Source organism: Talpa occidentalis, unplaced genomic scaffold (assembly GCF_014898055.3).
Source record: "Talpa occidentalis isolate TD23 unplaced genomic scaffold, MPIMG_talOcc4v2.1 talOcc4.8, whole genome shotgun sequence".
Lineage (NCBI taxonomy): Eukaryota > Metazoa > Chordata > Mammalia > Eulipotyphla > Talpidae > Talpa > Talpa occidentalis.
The window spans coordinates 53765608-53783074 of record NW_023605194.1 but is presented as its reverse complement, the minus strand read 5'-3'; the positions used below and the strand labels follow the sequence as shown (position 1 = coordinate 53783074).

Sequence of the window (17467 nt, the reverse complement as noted above, 5' to 3'; positions counted from 1 at the left end):
TTTACAATAGGTAAAACCTGGAAACAACCCAAATGCCCAAAAATAGATGACTGGATCAAGAAGATGTGGTATATATACACAATGGAATATTACTCAGCAATCAAAAAAGATAAACTAATGCCATTCTCAGCAACATGGATGGAGCTAGAAGGAATTATGCTCAGTGAAATAAGCTAGAAGGAAAAAGAATAACAGATGGTTTCACTTATAACAGGAATATAGGGGAACCAAATAAGACATCAGTGTAAAAAAATAATAATAACAGTACAAAACACAACAAAGCAAACAGACAATTATAAACCAGAAACATCCTGCAGGGGAGGAGGAGGGAGAAGGGTGAGAGGGAGGAGGAGCACAGGGGACTGTGGTGATGGTGCATGGGTGCCTTGGGAAGGAAATTCTATGGGGACTCAATCTGAGGGGGTGAGGGGAAGCAAATATTGTCTAAAAAATGTAAATAATGATAAATGTTAAAATAAAAAAATAAAAATAAATAAACCTCACTGGTTATTTCACATTTCCTGATACAGGAAGATTATCATATGTGAATAAATGTTGGAAATTGAGAATGATTTGGGAAAACCTTAGTTTCTTGAAACTGGGGTTTGGAAAGTTTAGTAGTTTTGGACTGGATTCTTCTTAGATTGTAAGAATATAAAAATTCACAAGGGAAAAACTGTTTTGAAACTTTTACCCTGAGAATCACATAGAAACATCTAAAATATTGCCAATAACCACTCTGCACTGGTTAATGAAGTCTTAGTACATCTTTGTGTTTGTCTTTCTACGGCTCCCTTGTGACATCATTATTCACTTAAGACTCTGGTGTAGCTTCTTTGGAAATTTTCATAATCATTTAAATTCATTTTCTAAACTGTATAAATTCTTTGAATATTACTAGTAATTTCTGTGCTCACCATTGTACTTTTCTCCAGTAGCAGAAAAGTTAAAATTACTTTGTAGAAAAATACAATTAGAGTACAGTAAAGGTTTTCTACCATGTTTTACAAATTCAACAGGGTAACACTTTTTTTTTTTTTAACAACATCTAATAGGCAAAGTTTACTGGCTTTTAAATTTCTACCATGTGCAACGGGATTCACATACAACCTGTGTCAGGCTTAATTGTCCTCAGTTTCCCGGAAGTCGGTAGTTCTGGGCCTCCCCACCAAAAACCAGTGTCCCAAAGTCAGGTACTGAGCTATAAAGCTGTGTGTTCCTTCTTCCTAAGCTCAAAGTCCAGCTAGTTGTAAAATTGCCTGGAGTTCAGTGTTTTCTGATCTGGTAGAAGCACCTCTACCTTACCTTGTGTGTAGTACCATAATGTTGTTTTTCTTTTAACCCATCTCAAGCAAACAAAACAAATGAAGTTCATATTTGGCATTTAGCATTGGCTGTAGTGTTTATCTGTGAGCAGTGATTTTGAAATAAATGATTTAGCTGCCAAGCATTTAAAATCTAGGAGATTGCGCATACCAAGCTGGTTTTGTAGCTCTTTTTTGAAAAATCTGAAGGTCTAGCTATTTGGGGTTGCTTCTGCACACTTGGATCTCAGTAGCAGCCTTGCACTGGACAGATGCCTACTGTTTGCACCTGCTACCATGCCTGCTTTTTCCCTGACATTGAGTTCAAGTGCCAGTTATCTTTTTCCCTTGTTGTTGTACTGTTGGTTTTCTTGTGATGAAGTAAATTCATTCCTGTACCCATGTCTATAGGTCAAGGGGAAATATGAGTGAGGGAGGTAGTAAATTCCATGAAAATGAAAAGTGTATTTCTTTATGGAAATGAATAACTTTTCTTTAGTGGACTGTGTATCTGAATTGAAAGCTTGCACTTTGTGTCCATTCATTCCTGACTGTTCTATTTGTCCCTCACCTGGATCCTGTAGACATCTGGTCAGGGACTCTTGATTTAAACACATGATCCTATAGAAGGGAAGTGATTCCACCATTAGGTCCTCAAGAACAGTAATTGTTCTCCAAGAAGCTCCCAACTTTCTTGTGAATGAAATGCCCAAGCATTCTTTCTATGATTTTTCAAGAGGGGATGGTCTTTGCTGGCTTTCCCAGTAGTTAGGGCCTGGAAACAGACTTTGTCCTCAAGGATCATATATTGTAGAAGCAAGATTGGATTAGTTTTAAAATAGTCATATAAACTAACTGACTTAAGAGAGACAATATAGCATCTTTCAGGAGGGCAAGTTTGATCTAACTGAAGGGGTTGTGAAGTTCCTTTTATGTTTGGTGTTGAACAGCAGGTGGAAATTCAGTAGCAGCAGAAAAGGGACATAGAGCAGTTTGAATAAAGCCAAGAAAAAAATAATAAAAGTGGGGTTGGGTATAAATTGGACAGTGGGTAGTGGTATTAGTAGACACAGAGGGGAATGAGGAAAGTAAAACCAAAAGGTGGCTGTGGCCTATTTATGGACTGTCTCAAATGTTCCGTCAAGGAGTTTGTTCTTGAGAGACCATAAATATCAGCTGGGAGATTTTAAATTAAGTAGGGAAATATGGGAGCTCATAACTTGAAGGGGGAAGAAGCTAGAAGCGCTGCTACCAATTGTGACACCCTTTGGAGAGGGTTTGCGTAAGGGCTGGCCGGTGGTAACTATTTGGATGGAAGGTTGTGTTAGATCTGGACACAATTTTGGAAAGAGAATTGCTAAATGCCTGCAGATTATTAGGCATAGTAGTGTGATGGTAAGGTGTGATGAGGGAGGAGCCCTAGGAGTGGGGAAGAGACAAGCTTTTGAACACAAAAGTCAGAGAGAGAATGGAAATTAGGAGAACCTTCTTCACTAATGTTATAGGTCATGATGAATAACCCAGGCCAGGAAAATTTTCCTTGGCTGGGAACACAGGTCACAAAGTGTGACCTGTGACTTCTGTGACCCACAGAATTTTCTTTACATGATTGAAATAGGTGCCATCATTTAGAAATGAGGAGATTTTACACAAAAATCTGGCTTACCTTTGAAAATGGGTCAGTGTGGCCCCCTGAGCCTGTGCTAGCCTCAGGCTGGAGTGGAAATGACAGCACTTAGCCTTCCCTGCTCTCCACAGCACATACTTGCCTCAGCTTGCTGCTTTTACCCTACCACTTTAGACATTTCAGTAGTCTCCATTATAATGCAACTACATCCTGGGGTAATTAATCCTATCTGTGATTTGACTTGGAATTTACTTTCATTTAATGAGCTTTCGGTCAGCTCATTTATTTTTCCTCCAAAATGCCATTTTTGTATGAGTTAGCGGAGCCTTTGTAGGTGGAGCTCTCTGAGCATCACAGTGGGCGTGCTCTATGGTAAACCAAGTTTGTGCAAGTGGAGTCTTTTGTAATCATTGCCTCTCTGTCCCATCACCTTCATGTAATCTTCTTTATCACTATTAATTACTGTAGTGATGTTTATTGAGATCATAAATGCTAGATCATAGGGGTTTAAGAAGAACACAAGGGGGCCTCCCTGGTGGCTCATAGGGTTAGGCACAGCACTTTGAAGCAGTCCGCAGCCTCTGCAGCACAAGTTTGATCCTTGGCCGGCCAGAGAGAAACTCACATGGCACAGCAGACGCAGCAGACCTCTCCTGTCTCGCCTGCTGCTCCCCTTAGCAGTGTATTTCAGACAGTCTGCCTGTTCTGCCCCCCACTCTGTCTTTGGTGAATCCTCTTACCCCCCGCATCTCTGGCCTGTACCCCAGCTCTTGTGTGCATAAATAAATAAATCTTAAAAAAAAAAAAAGAAGAAGAGCACAAGGGACTATGGTGATGGTTCATGGGTGAACTGGTGGTGGGAATTTTATGGGGACTACACAATGATGTTAAAGATATAAATAAAAAATATTTAAAAAAATGAAGGAAATGCCATTATTGGCCACAGGTAGCCCAACTCATTGATGGGATGGGTAAAATAAAAAAAGAAATAATCACTATAAAGTTGCCACATTGAGGTGAACATTAGGAGGTGAGAAGAAAGCTGGTTTTTAACAGGAAACTTTTGAACTACTTTTTGATTAATATATAGGAGCTCCGTGGACTTGTTAATCAAATTATCTAGGCCTGCCTATTGTGGGAAACAGTTTGAAAGCCATTATAGTGCTTCTCAGTGGGGCATAAAGGGTAGTCCTCACCTTGTGTGGCGGTGCGGGCCATAAAAATGAGCATGCAAACTGACACTACAAAGTGCTTTTAGCAGCCATTGGGAAAACCGATGTATCCTTAGAAATTTTTGTCAAATCATTAAAATACTCTCTTACAATTGGTTGTGGATCTATAGAAAATAAAAAAAAATGTTAAAATGAATATTTAGTGCACTATATTAGTATTAGAAATACTGAGATTGAACATGTCTCATTTCTTTGTAAAAACTTTGTCAACATTTGGGTAAACAGGAGTGGAATTGCTAGATCACGTGGAAGTTCTATTTTTAGTAGGTTGAGGAATCTCCACACAGCTCTCCATAGTGGTTGGACCATTTTGCACTCCCACCAGCAGCACAGGAGAGTTCCTTTTTCTCCACATCCTCGTCAACACTTGTTGCTAATTTTTTTAATATGTACCATTCTCACTGGTATAAGATGTTATCTCATTGTAGTTTTGATTTGCATTTCCCTGATTACAAGTGACATTGAACATTTTTTCATATGCCTGTTGGCCATTTGCATTTCCTCTTCAGAGAAGTTTCTTTTTAGCTCTTCTGCCCATTTTTTGACTGGATAATTTTCTTTGTTGTTGTTGAGTCTCATCAGCTCTTTGCAGATTTTTGTGATCAGTCCTTTATCATTAGTGTTGTGTGCAAAAATGTTATCCCAGTTGGTGGGGTTTCTCTTTGTTTTGGTTATTGTCTCTTTTGCTGTGCAGAAGCTCTTTAATGTAGTCCCAGCTGTTTATCTTTGCTTTCACTATCGCTGCTTTGGGCGATGTGTCTGTAAAGATGTCTTTGAGGTATTTACCCAAATGACACAGAAACATTAATTCCAAAGGGCACCTGCGCCCCTATGTTTAATTTATTCATTTTATAACAAAGCCAATTGAGAATTATTTATTTATTTATCTATTATTTATTTATTTATTTATTTATTTATTTATTTATTTATTTATACAAGCACTGGGTACAGTCAGAATTGAGGGAGGGTGAGAGAATCCACCAGAACCAGAGGGGAGAGTAGAGCAGGCAGACTGACGAAGTACACTGCTGAGGGGAGCAGCGGGTGCTGCAGGAGAGGTCTGCGCACCATGTGGGACCCTTGCTGGCAGCCGGGGAACAAACTGGTGCTACAGAGGCTGCGGGCAGCTTCACAACCCAGTGCTCAACCGTTGCGCCACCGGGAAGGCCCTGCACCCCTATGTTAATAGCAGCACTATTTACAATTGCTAAGCTATGGAAATAAACCAAATGCCCAAAAATTGATGACTGGATCAAGAAATGTGGTACATATACACAATGGAATATTACTCAGCACTCAAAAAAGATAAACACAGGCAGTTTGCAGCAACATGGATGGAGCTAGAAGGGATCATGCTCAGTGATATAAGTCAGAAAGAAAAAGAAAAATACCAGATGGTCTCACTCATAGCAGGAATTTAGAAAACTTAAATAAGGGACCAGGAAAAAGACTAATTAATACAAAGTAAAAATCAAAATCAACAAGCAACTATAAACCAGAAACACACCACGGGGAGCGGGGGGCAGGGAGAGGAAGGATTAGGGTCAAAATAAGGGGGGGTACAATTGTATGGGGAATATAACCAAAATGAAAATGCATACGTATGTGCAAAAATGAAAACTGATGTAAGAATTATATAAAATAAAATATTAAAAACCAAAAAAACCCCAAACAACTTTATCAACAGTAGTTGGAACGGTGCTGTATAACTTATAATACAGTTGCAGCGTTTTTTCCACGCTTTGTTCTAATGTTAGCTCATATGTCAGGATCAGATTCCAGCATTTCATCGTCAGTAGTTTCAAAGTTGTGAAATATCTCCCAGAGTTTCTTTATGTGAAGTTATTTTTTTTTCCTGCCATCACTTCCTTTGGGACATCTTAATTCTTTTTGTGACAACTTCCTCATTTAAGTTTGTCTTCACTAAGTTCCTCTGGCTGCAGCTCCAGGGTCTCCCGAACAACAGCCATATCAATATCCCCTTGGGGACCTGTTGGGAATGCATTGACATTTGATGGCAGTTTCACTTCCAGTAGCACCATTGTCTGGTTCTTTGCAGCACTGTCATCTTTTTGGCCAATTTCTCCTTTCAGTGATGCATTTTTATAAAGTATCATTTGATTTTATCACTGTGAGACAAGAAGATAGCACAGCTCCCGACTTTGCTGTGTATGAACTGATTACAGATGTGCCGTGGACTTTGAAAAGTAGGCTTTGCAAGAAAAAATGTGATCGGTCACTCATCAAAATGAGCATTTGTGATAGATGTAGTGATTTGTGTACTGAGGTGCTAGCAGTGATGTTCGTACTTGGTGCAGCTATTCCCAATTAATGTGCCATGGCGACTGAAATGTAAGCTTGGTGGGGTTTACACTGTGGTAAGTAAAAATCATGCATATGGAAATTGTGCAAAGTGAGGACTGTCTATATGGACATCTTGAGTGGATGTATCCTGCCCTTTTTTTAGAGGCTCAGTGTCTGTAACCCAGGCCACTGCATGCCAGTTTGGCACCCTTTTGTGTCACTGTGACAACCAGAATTCCCACATTCTCTTCATAGGTGCCTGGGTAGGGCTGGGGGCATGTTCTTATATGGGACTATTCTGGAACCATCTCTGAATTGCTTTACATTAGTTAATTGAGGTGAGGGACAGTTACTCTGTAGTTCACTTATTTCACTTTTCATAGAGTTCTGGGAGGTTGAGTTTTCAGGGTGAACTCCCCACAAGTACTTGGCGCCTTCCTTTTCTATCACAAGTCATGTAAGGCAGAAAGACTCTGGATGCCGAGTCACAGATACAGATTCTAGCTGAACTTTGCTACATACCTACCGGCTGATTGACATCTTTGAATTCAGTTTTCTCATCTGTAAAACAGATTTTATGTATCTAACTTCAGGATGAGTGTGAGAAGTAGCTGGGATATGTATATGAATATTAGGCAAATGTAAGAAAATTTTCTGGCAATAATAAACAACTGAATCATTGAGATACAGTTCTTGGATTTGAAATGAAACATAACAGAGCCCTCCTCTAGTGTCTCAGCAAAAATAAACATCCCCAGCTTTTAGACACCCCCTCGTGTGAGAAGTTCACTACTTTCCCATCTCCACCTCTCAGTATTTCTAGTTGGCGCTTCTCTTATTTATCTTCCTTCATGGTGAAATGTACCAAATTGACTCATAATCCACTAGGATGTGAAGTAACTTTAAACAGTCTCCTCCATGAGAATAGACTCTATTTCTCCATTGATACATGGAAAATAAGCACAACTGAATTGGTGTTTCATAGAAGCAGGTTGCAGACGGCTCCCAGCTGGTAGCCATTTGAATGATGAATCAAGTTAGCGTGGTCAGTGATCCTTTCCTGGTCCATGAGTGAGTCGTTCAAATAAAGTCAGCATAAATGGATTTGTCTTGGATTGATCTGAGATGCTGAATACTTACCTGTGGATTTTTAACTTTATGTCTGGATTGAAGATTTTGGTGAAATAAGCACGTTAGTAGAATGTTGTTGGTTTGGCAAAGGGTTCCTTCATCTGTAAAATATTATCCTATAATTGCTACAGATTTGCAAACTGTGTAGCATAGTGAACATTGTAGACATGTTCTCTTTTCACACCATGTGCTGATCTGGAGTTTGTTGGAAATAGAAGAAAAATCTGTTATGACTGACTTGAACATTAAAGAATATAAATGGAAATAATTTTTAGTATGGATAAAAATACCTGTAGAATTTGATTAGATTTTGTTCTAATTTTGGCAAGTTGATTTAGGAAATTGAGATTATTTAAATGCTTCAATATAAATATGTAATGAAATTTTTCAATAACTGATAGAATGTTCAATTAAAAAAAATTCAGATTCTACCTTATGTAAACATTACTCTCCCTTACAACCCACAGAAATTAAAACCAAAGCAGAAACATACAATTCTTTGTTTACTAGGAACTTTTTAATAACATAAAACTAGTGCTATATTAGTCTTGGATTAGAGATTATTACTCCCTGTTTATGGAAGAATTCAAAAGGAAAGTTGATTTTTAGTATGCAAAGCTATTACATATCTATAACATGCTATCTTCATCAGATTTTTCATGGTGAAAAAAATAATTTTTATAGATGAACTACAAAAATATATATTCCTTCTAGTATTCTTCTAGTTGCTTCATATATTTCAAACTTGACATGCTTTTTATTTTAAAATTTAGGTAATATTGATATGCAACACTGTTTATGATTCAGAGGTATAGGGTCACACCTATTCAAGTGTATGTTATCAAACCACACCTACCTCCAAGGTGCCCACAGTCCTCCACCATAGTCCATTGGGTCCCCTCCACACCATGATATCTACCACCCCCTGCCCCTTCTTGTACCCTCAATTCTACAAGTCTTCCAACATTAACATCAATTTCACCCAACTAGGGGCATCAACATCTTAGTTTTGTGGGAGGGGACATTCAGTCACTTAATTAAATTCTTGAGTGAAAACGGAATATTTTGAACAACATCCTGACTTAAGAATTAGGGCATAATGGGTTTCTGGGAGGTGATTTCCTTGTCAAGTTCTGCAGGAATTAATGGGATTGTGAAACTATATATTTGAAAATATATATGTTGAAAAGGTATCAGTGTTTTCATCTAAGTTCTATAAAATGAACTGCTTCAGTCTCTTCATTTCCCTGACCAAAAAAAAAAAAAAAAAAAACAAAAAAAAAACCAAAACAACAAAAAAACTGTGACTTTAATTCTTGTGACTCTCCATCCAACCTGTTGACATTTTGTGAAGAAGGTAGGAGATTGTCAACAGCTACTATTAGAGTTTGCCCTGTTTATCTCCTTTTCCAATGTGTAGACCCCTTAGAAATGATAGGTATACCTTTTATTCACATTCTAGTCTACTCAGTGACTTTCACATCACTGTCTCCATGCTCAACCTCTTATTCAACCCCAAGATTTGGCTTCTTTGACAAGTTAAAGTAAGCACTTACATCTGGATTCTCTGGAAGCCCTGGGGCATTCTTATGAAAAGGTGTGGAACTCACCTGTAAATAGCCTTCTTTTGCCTTTAGGAGAAATCACAGCTTTGTCTCTGACATTCATTCAGCAGCTGTTTTATTATATGCAACATCCAAAATAATGAGTCAGAACAAGTCTTTAAAACATTTAAGGTGTGATTTAATGTTTATAGAAAATTATTCAAAATTCATTGTTCTTTGACCTTGGTATTTATGAAGGTAGGAATAGGAACATAATAAGATTTAAAAAAAACTAGTTGGAACTTAGGATATTTTTTTGAGACATAAGATAGTCACTGTCTTCTCAGAGGTTTTGTGGCTTCTTTGATTTCATCTGCAGCTTCCTGACCCCACCATTTCCAGTCCCTGTAAATTCCTGTCCTTGATGACCATTTAAAACATCACTGTTAGCATAACTTTCTGGATGTGGAGCCTATGACTTGTTCTGTGCTTGATTTTCTGCCTCTTACCCTCTTCTGTCAGAAGACATACTCCTAATCCCTCTAGTAATCCAAACCCAGGTCCTGGGGTTACTGGACCAACCTCATGGAACTGCTTTATACTCCAGCACGCCATAAATGTCCAAGTTGAAAACCAGCTAACAGTGCGTGCTGTCTGTGCAGTTGGAACTACCTTGGCGTCTCTGTGGGTGATGGTTTGAAAAGCTTTGCTGATAACTTCCTAGGAGGAGTTTTGACTTCCTGAAAGAGAAATAATTATGGCCCCTTCCTAGTTGTGGTTACTCCACTGGTTTCCAGAGTTGGTTTGTAGTGCATGACAGACTCACACAGGTACTGACTTTGGTTCATGTCATGTCATGTCTGCCACAGTTTGCAGAGCTCTAGGGAACTGGAGATAAGAGATGTGTTTCCTCCATGCATGTGTGAGGTGCGTCTTGAAGCACCTCAGACTTGTGAATCACCCTCAGGTTCTTTGGGGTTCTTCCCTCCTTCCTTCTAGGCCTTTCCAGGAGCACTGCTCCTCTGCCTAGGAAACTTCCTTCCCCTTTTCCCCTGGCTGCCATCTTCTTCTCTTCCTTTAGATCACAGCAGTAATAAGCATTTTCTTGAAATTTCTTTCCTTCATTGCTGACCCGTGACTAGGTTAGGTTCCTGCTGCACATGCTCATGTTGTCCTGACCTGTTCTGGAACCTGACACATAGTACGTCATGATGGGTGAACCGCTCTTCTCCCTGGTTAGATCATGCTGTCCTAATAGGTGATAAAATGTGGCCAATAAGAAGTGCTTTCTAAATGGGCCTTCCTGCCTTCATTTAGTGACTAATGTGCTGATCCATAAATTTATTTTCACTAAGTCTTTAGGGCTTGGGTGATTTTGCAGATTTTATCTTAAGGAATCCTGTTAAACCTCTTCCTCCTTTTCAGGATAGAACAGGGAGACACTTTTAAACTGATCCTGTGCTAGTGCCCAGCCTGTTGTCAGACAGTTATCTTATTAATCTGTGTCCCTGACTTGACTATAAGCTTATGGACACCAGAAATTGTCTTAGAAATAACTGAGTTGTGCCTGGCACCTAGGTATGCTTTTGATAAACACTGGTAGGGTGTTAAAAAACAATGTGCATAAATCCTGAAACATAATTTCAAACATGTAGATAGAATTTTAAAGCCAATGGAAGCATAGAAGCCCTATATTCAGTATATTATGGTGATAAAATGTCTGGACTCTGCATATAGTCTGGGATTTAAAATCCAGCTCTGCTGCTGCTTTTCTGTGTGAAGAAAAAAGAAACCAGTAGGGTGTTAGGCAAATCTGTTTAGCCATGTATATCCTGTGCTTGCTGTGGACTTTTATTTTGTAGAGGCAGGTGAACACAGATAATAAGAGAATTTAAGATTGTGATAGGATTAGAGGGAAGTAAATGCAGTGAGACAGGAAGAATAATTCTGGTGGGGTGATGGGAGATTAAATGCAGAACCCTGACGGGAGAGCCTGCTATGTGGATTGGTGGGGAGCTGTTGTGGGTGGAGCAAAGGGAGCGGAGAATGATAGTAATAATTTCTTCTGTATGGATTTAGAATAAACTGAATAATTTAATGGTGAAGAATGAAACACAGGGCCAGCAGAAGATGGAAGAAGAGGCAGGAGCCAGGTACTAGGAGGACAGGGTGAGACGTTCACCTGTCTTCAGGTCCAGGGCAGTACTTTGACTTAGTGAAGACAGTGTGATCTCACATTTGGTTTTCAATTTTTTATAGAACCATGGGTTAGATAACTATTTCTCTTACGAGAAACAGCAGTGAAAGTACCATAACAAATGGCAAGTAAGCAATACCAGTGTGATGATAGTGGTGGGTGGTTCTAGACCTGAGTGTGGGACCAATGGGGACTGGGGGCAGCCCAGAATCTCTGGCCCTGAAGAATGGGGGCATCTGTGCCTCAGTGCCAGCCCAGTATTACCATGTGGGGATATGGGCTCCAGATGCCAAATCTGTGAAGCTTTCCAGAGAACCAGACATCTGAGTTTTTGTTCACAGATTTGAAAATCTTGGCTCACATTTAAGAAAACCTTACAATGAGTAACAAAAACGCCTCTGTGGATTGCCCATCTGAAACATCCACCGCAAATCCTTTTCTGTTGTGCTAATGGGATTTAAATAAAATATGCAGATTAACACATTAACCATGTAGCCTTGTTCCCAATATTGAGGGGAAAGAGGTACTTTTCTTTTAATATTATTAATTGAACTGTTAATACGTGTGCATGTCTTCTCTATTAAACTGTTTTGTTAACTTTAAATACTTATTAAACCTTACTCTGAGTGATTAGAGAAGAGCAGTTGCTGTTATTTGCCTATTAATTTGTTTAATTGTTCTATTAATTTATTTGGTGAATTCTGCATCCATGTTACAAAAATAAAGTCTTGTTCATGTGATAAAAGTAGAGCAAAGGATTAGCATTTTATGGTTAATCATTCTCTGCTTATTTACCTCCTTTGCTCTGCAGTGATTGTTCCCTCACTGTTCTTGCAGCTCAGCACATTTGGGTTTCCAAGTTCTTCTGGCCTGTGTTAGTTGCATGTAAGTGGGAAAGAACTGTGGTAAAAAATGCTATTTTGAATCAGGCAAATGATGGGAATGCAGCCTTACGACATGATGTCGTGTTTAGAAGCTTTTCATCAGTTTTAATGGAATACAAATGTGTGCAAAGCAATTTTTTTTTCCCAGAAAAAAGTCTTCATTTAGCATGGCCTGACCTACGTAGTTTTGTATTACAAGGATCATGTTTGGTGTGTTGCAATCCGTTGGCGATTGTCTTGGGGAATTTTATTCAGCGCAAGCATCTCTCATGGTTCTGGCCTTAAGTTGGGTTAATTACTTGTTCATGTAGTTTTTGGTCTTGTCTCTATGTTCAAATTCTGTAGCATTATGGAGAAGAACACTGGGAATAACAAAATATTCTTGAATATTTCTCATAGATTAGAGGCTTATAAAAATGAATCTTGTGTTCCCCAAGTTTTTTTTTTTTGCATTGTTATAAAATGAGATCATTTTGTTACAACAACATAAGGCTACAGATTTCAAAATAATCCTTTTGAGAAAAGTCTTATTTGTAAATACAAATTCTTAATTGAATCATTATTTCTTGCTCTTTTTGTTACAGATCATGGAAGAAACAAATACACAGATTGCTTGGCCATCAAAACTGAAGATTGGAGCCAAATCCAAGAAAGGTAAATTGTGAGAGAAGGAGAAATAGGTGGTTTTGGTAATGGAAACTGTGACATTATTGTGAGCTTAACAGGGAGAACATTAACCTGTATTCTCATATTAGTCTCAAAATATTTTTCCGGTAGCACTATTTTGTGAGGATTGTCATAATTAAAAATAATTGTATAGTCTAACTTATAGCAACAGAAAAAAGGTTTTTCAGTACTTTATATCATAGAAATGTCATTTTAGAAAATGCCACATCAACTTAAGACTTCAAGGATTCCTACTGATTTGCTGGCCATGAGTCATGGTACCTTTCTATGTGTCAGTGTGTTTTCAGCATATAAACTTGTGGTGTTTACATGGTAGGGCTTTTGCATATGTGACACACATATTTGATAGCTGACGCCCCCTCCCCACCATGTGATACAAACCTTTGATTTTCTTTCTTGATTTCTGCTTCTCCTCTCCCTCTGTCAGATGGTGTAAAGCCCGCTAATTTCTCTTTTCAGGTTGAGCACTTTCCCTGTCTCACCTTCCCTCTGCTTGTCCAAGAGGACACCACCTAGTGCATAGAGGACCAGATATTTTCTAAGATTGTAAAATGCTTTCAGATGACCTGACAGCATATAATTTTAAAAATTCATAATTATGTTTATTGAGGTAACATGGGTTGCAATAGCTCTACAAAATGTATGTTGTCACACCATGCCCACAACAGAGACCCCATAATCCTCCACCATAGTCCATTCGGCTCTCTCCCCCTTTGCTCCTGCCCTCTATTCTCCTCTCCTGATAGCCTCAGTTCTGAGGTCAGATTTCAAAGGTGTGTTTTAGCTTGTTGTTGCCTGTTCTTTTGCTTTGTTTCTTTATAGTCCACATATTTCTCCTTCTGGCTTATCTCACTTAAGAGAGTAAGACATAAGAGTGCATATATCCCTTTGATACTGTGAACACAGGAGTGCATATATCCCTTTGATTTAGATGTTTTTCGAATTATTTGGCCGGATACCCAGGAGAGGAATTGTTGGATTATGCAGTAGGTCTATTTTTAATGTTTTGAGAAACCTCTATACTATTCTCATAGAGGCTGAATTAGTTTACTTTCTTACCAGTAGTATATGTGGGTTCCTTTTCGCCACATCTTGCCAACACTTGTTTCTGGTCTTTTTGCTATTGTTCATTCCTTCAGGTTTTAGGTAGTATCTCTGTAGTTTTGCAAATTGAAAATTCTAAAAGAAATGGACAAATTTTAGAATCATATGTCCTTTTAAGACTGAATTAGGAAAAAAATTGGAATAGATGAATTGCAAGCCAAGGAAATTATAATAGTAATAAAAAGTCTCCCAAAGCACAAAAGTCTGGAACCAGGTGGCTTCACTGGTGAGCACTACCAATCTTTCAAAGATAAACTGATAACCTATCCATTTCAAACTCCTCTAAATAACTAAAGATGAGGGAATATTTCCAAACATATTTTATGAAACCAACATTACACTGATATCTGAAGCAGACAAGGTTGCCACACATAAAAAATTATAATCCCATATCCCTCATGAACATAGATGCCAAAATCTTCAACCAAGTGGGGTTTATTTTAGGGAAGCAAGCATGGATCAACATTTGTCGATCAATTGATATAACTCTCCAGATCAACGAAAGGAAAGATAAAAATTATTCAATTACATTAATAGAAGCAGAGAAAACATTTCACAACCTCTAAAATCCACTTATAGTTTTCTTAATAAAATGGGGATTGAAGGAACATGTCTTTTTTTTTCTTAAAGATTTTATTTATTTTTATACAAGAACCAGATGCGAGGCCAGATATGAGGGAGGGTGAGAGGATTCACCAGAGACAGAGTGGGAACAGAACAGGCAGACAAATGAGGTACACTGCTGAGGGGAGCAGCGGGCAAGACAGGAGAGGTCTGCCGTGCCATGTGGGATTCTTGCCAGCCGGCTGGGATCGAACCAGTGCTGCAGAGGCTGTGGACAGCTTCACTGCACGGCACTCAACCGTGCCCTAAAGGAACATATCTTGCCATAATAATGGTCATCTACAACAAACCCATAGCTATCAAAATACACAATGATGAAAGACTGAAAAGTTTTTCCTGTAACATCAGGTACCAACAAGGATGCCCCCTTCACCACTACTTTTTAACTTAATATTGGAAGTCCTAGCTAGAGCAATTAGACAAGAGAAAGAAATGAATGGAATCCAAATTAGAAAAGAAGTAAAACTATCATTATTTGCAGAAAATATACATTAAAACACCTAACAACACTATTAAAAACTCTTAGAAAAAAATAAATCAGTACAGTAAAGTAGCAAGCTACAAAATCAATATCAAAAATTCTGTCACATTCCTGTACAAAAACAAACTAGAAGTGAAAGAAAATAAAAAACAATTCCATTTATAATCACATCAGAATGAATTAGATATCTATGAATAAGTCTAACAAAACAATTGAAAGACCTGTTTGCTGAAAAGTATAATACATTATTAAAAGAAAACACAAGGAAATGGAAAGATACTCCTGGCTCTTGGATTAGAAGAATTGACATTATTAAGATGGCCATCGTACCCAAAGCAATATACAGATTTAATGTAATCCCTATTAAAATCTCATTTGCTTTCTTCAGGAAATTAGAGTAAAAACTACTGAAATTTGTATGGAAACACAAAAGATCTGATTAGCCAATGCAATTCTGACAAAAAATAGGAGAATGGGGATATTATGCTCTAACTTCAAATTATACTATAAAGCAGTAGTAATCAAAATAGACACACAGGTCAACAGAATAGAATTGACAATTCAGAAATAAATCCCCTTATAGACACCAAGAACATACACTTACAGGCACTAAGAGGAAAATCAGTTCAACAAATGGTGTCGGAAAATTGGACAATAAAAGAATGAAGCTAGATTACTATCTCACATGTACATAAAAATTAATTTAAAATATGTCAAAGACATGTATGTAAGATCTGAAACCATGAAATACATAGAACAAAATTAATGCCAAACAGTCTATAACATTAGCTCCAGTGATGTCTTTTAGATTTCAGCTACAATGGTTAGAGAACAGAAAAAATAAACAAATCAGTTTACATCAAATAAAATATTTCTGCAATGAAAGAAACTAACATTAAATCAAAAGTCATTACCAAATGGGAGAAAATATTTGCACATCATACATCTGACAAGGGCCTAGTATCCATTATCTTCCAAGAGCTCATACACCTGAAGGACTAGAGAAGAAATAACCCAATCAAAACATGGCTAGAGGATCTAAATAGACACTTCCCCAAAGAAGACATCCAGTGGCCAGCAGACACATGGAAAAAATGCTCATCACCACTTACCGGGGAAGTGCTAATCAAAACCAGTATATGTTTTATGGGTAGTTTTTCTTTTCAAAAGAAACAACAAACATGTATACCTCATTAATTGATACACATAGTCATTAGGAGATGTCAAAAAAATGCCATCAAAACAATTCCAAACAATGATTTTGCAAGCTGAGTTGTTCATTGTGGCCTTGGGTTTTTTCTTGTTGCCGTTAAGTTTTGTATTTATTGCCTGTTCACCCTATGACTTTTATTGCTAACTGATAGTAAACAGTGCAAGATTTCTCAATTTCCTTATTTCAGTCCAAATTGTTGTCTTTAATTTCATTTTATTAGCTTCGCTCATCAGAGGGAATGTAAATTATTTCATAGTTATTGTGAGTGTTGTTAGCTGGACTTCAATGGACTGGGATTTCAATAGAGCCTAGGGTCTTATTTTTTTGTTATCTTCTGGCAAGGACATAAGAAGCCTATGTGCTAAGCAGTCATAAGACAAGATGGCATATTTCTAAATTTAATTTTATAATTTATATAAACATTGCATTTACCAAGTGCTATAGAATATTGTCTCAGTTAATCTTTACTGTGTTGAGATGTTTTATACTCATTATGCAAAAGAAGAAACTGCCTTATGCCTTAGTGGATTTTCTAATTGATTGGTTGTGGCCATTTAAAAATCCCTGGCCTGCTGCATGAGTAAATTGGAACTTGAATATGGTCTTTCCCTATTGTCAGGTACTTTTAATTACAAAGAACGAAGTGTACTTCATTACTAGCTTAATAAAAATGTAATATGATGCATCCCCAAAGAAAGCCCCCAGGGAAACATGAATATTAAAGTAATTTCAGATAATTCTGCATGACGTATTCTCCTAGATTATCCATGCTACAGTTTTTTCTACCACAAGCATAAGAATCTAAGAATTGATTACTTTTTAATTCAAAATGTAGTTGCAGCTTCAGAGATTTTAGATAATATGGAGATGAGTAGATGAGGTTAAGGTTTTAGATTAGTTTCCTATTGTTGACATACTTAACTCATTCAGAATGACCAACTGTATTCTTTATTTTGCTTATGTTTTGCTTTGAAAATGAGAATATTTCACAGCAATTGGACTTTCAAAATATTCACAAGGTATAAATAAAAGACTACTTTGAACAATATTTTGGACAATATTTTGGGGAAAAAATATTCTGAAATCCTAAGGACTAATGGTTGTCTCTAAAGGATTTAATTTAATTAACTTACAT

The 17467-nt window shown here is 37.6% G+C and overlaps 1 protein-coding gene across 5 annotated transcripts in view; it reads left to right on the top strand.

Annotated features, from left to right (window-relative positions):
- Positions 1-17467, top strand: part of BICC1 (BicC family RNA binding protein 1) — a 277048-nt gene that overhangs the window by 136221 nt on the left and 123360 nt on the right. For all 5 annotated transcript variants that reach the window (XM_054689986.1, XM_037497642.2, XM_037497641.2 and 2 more), the window contains exon 3: positions 12808-12877. In XM_054689986.1, the coding sequence (XP_054545961.1) occupies positions 12808-12877 (70 nt within the window). The remainder of the gene's footprint in view (positions 1-12807; positions 12878-17467) is intronic.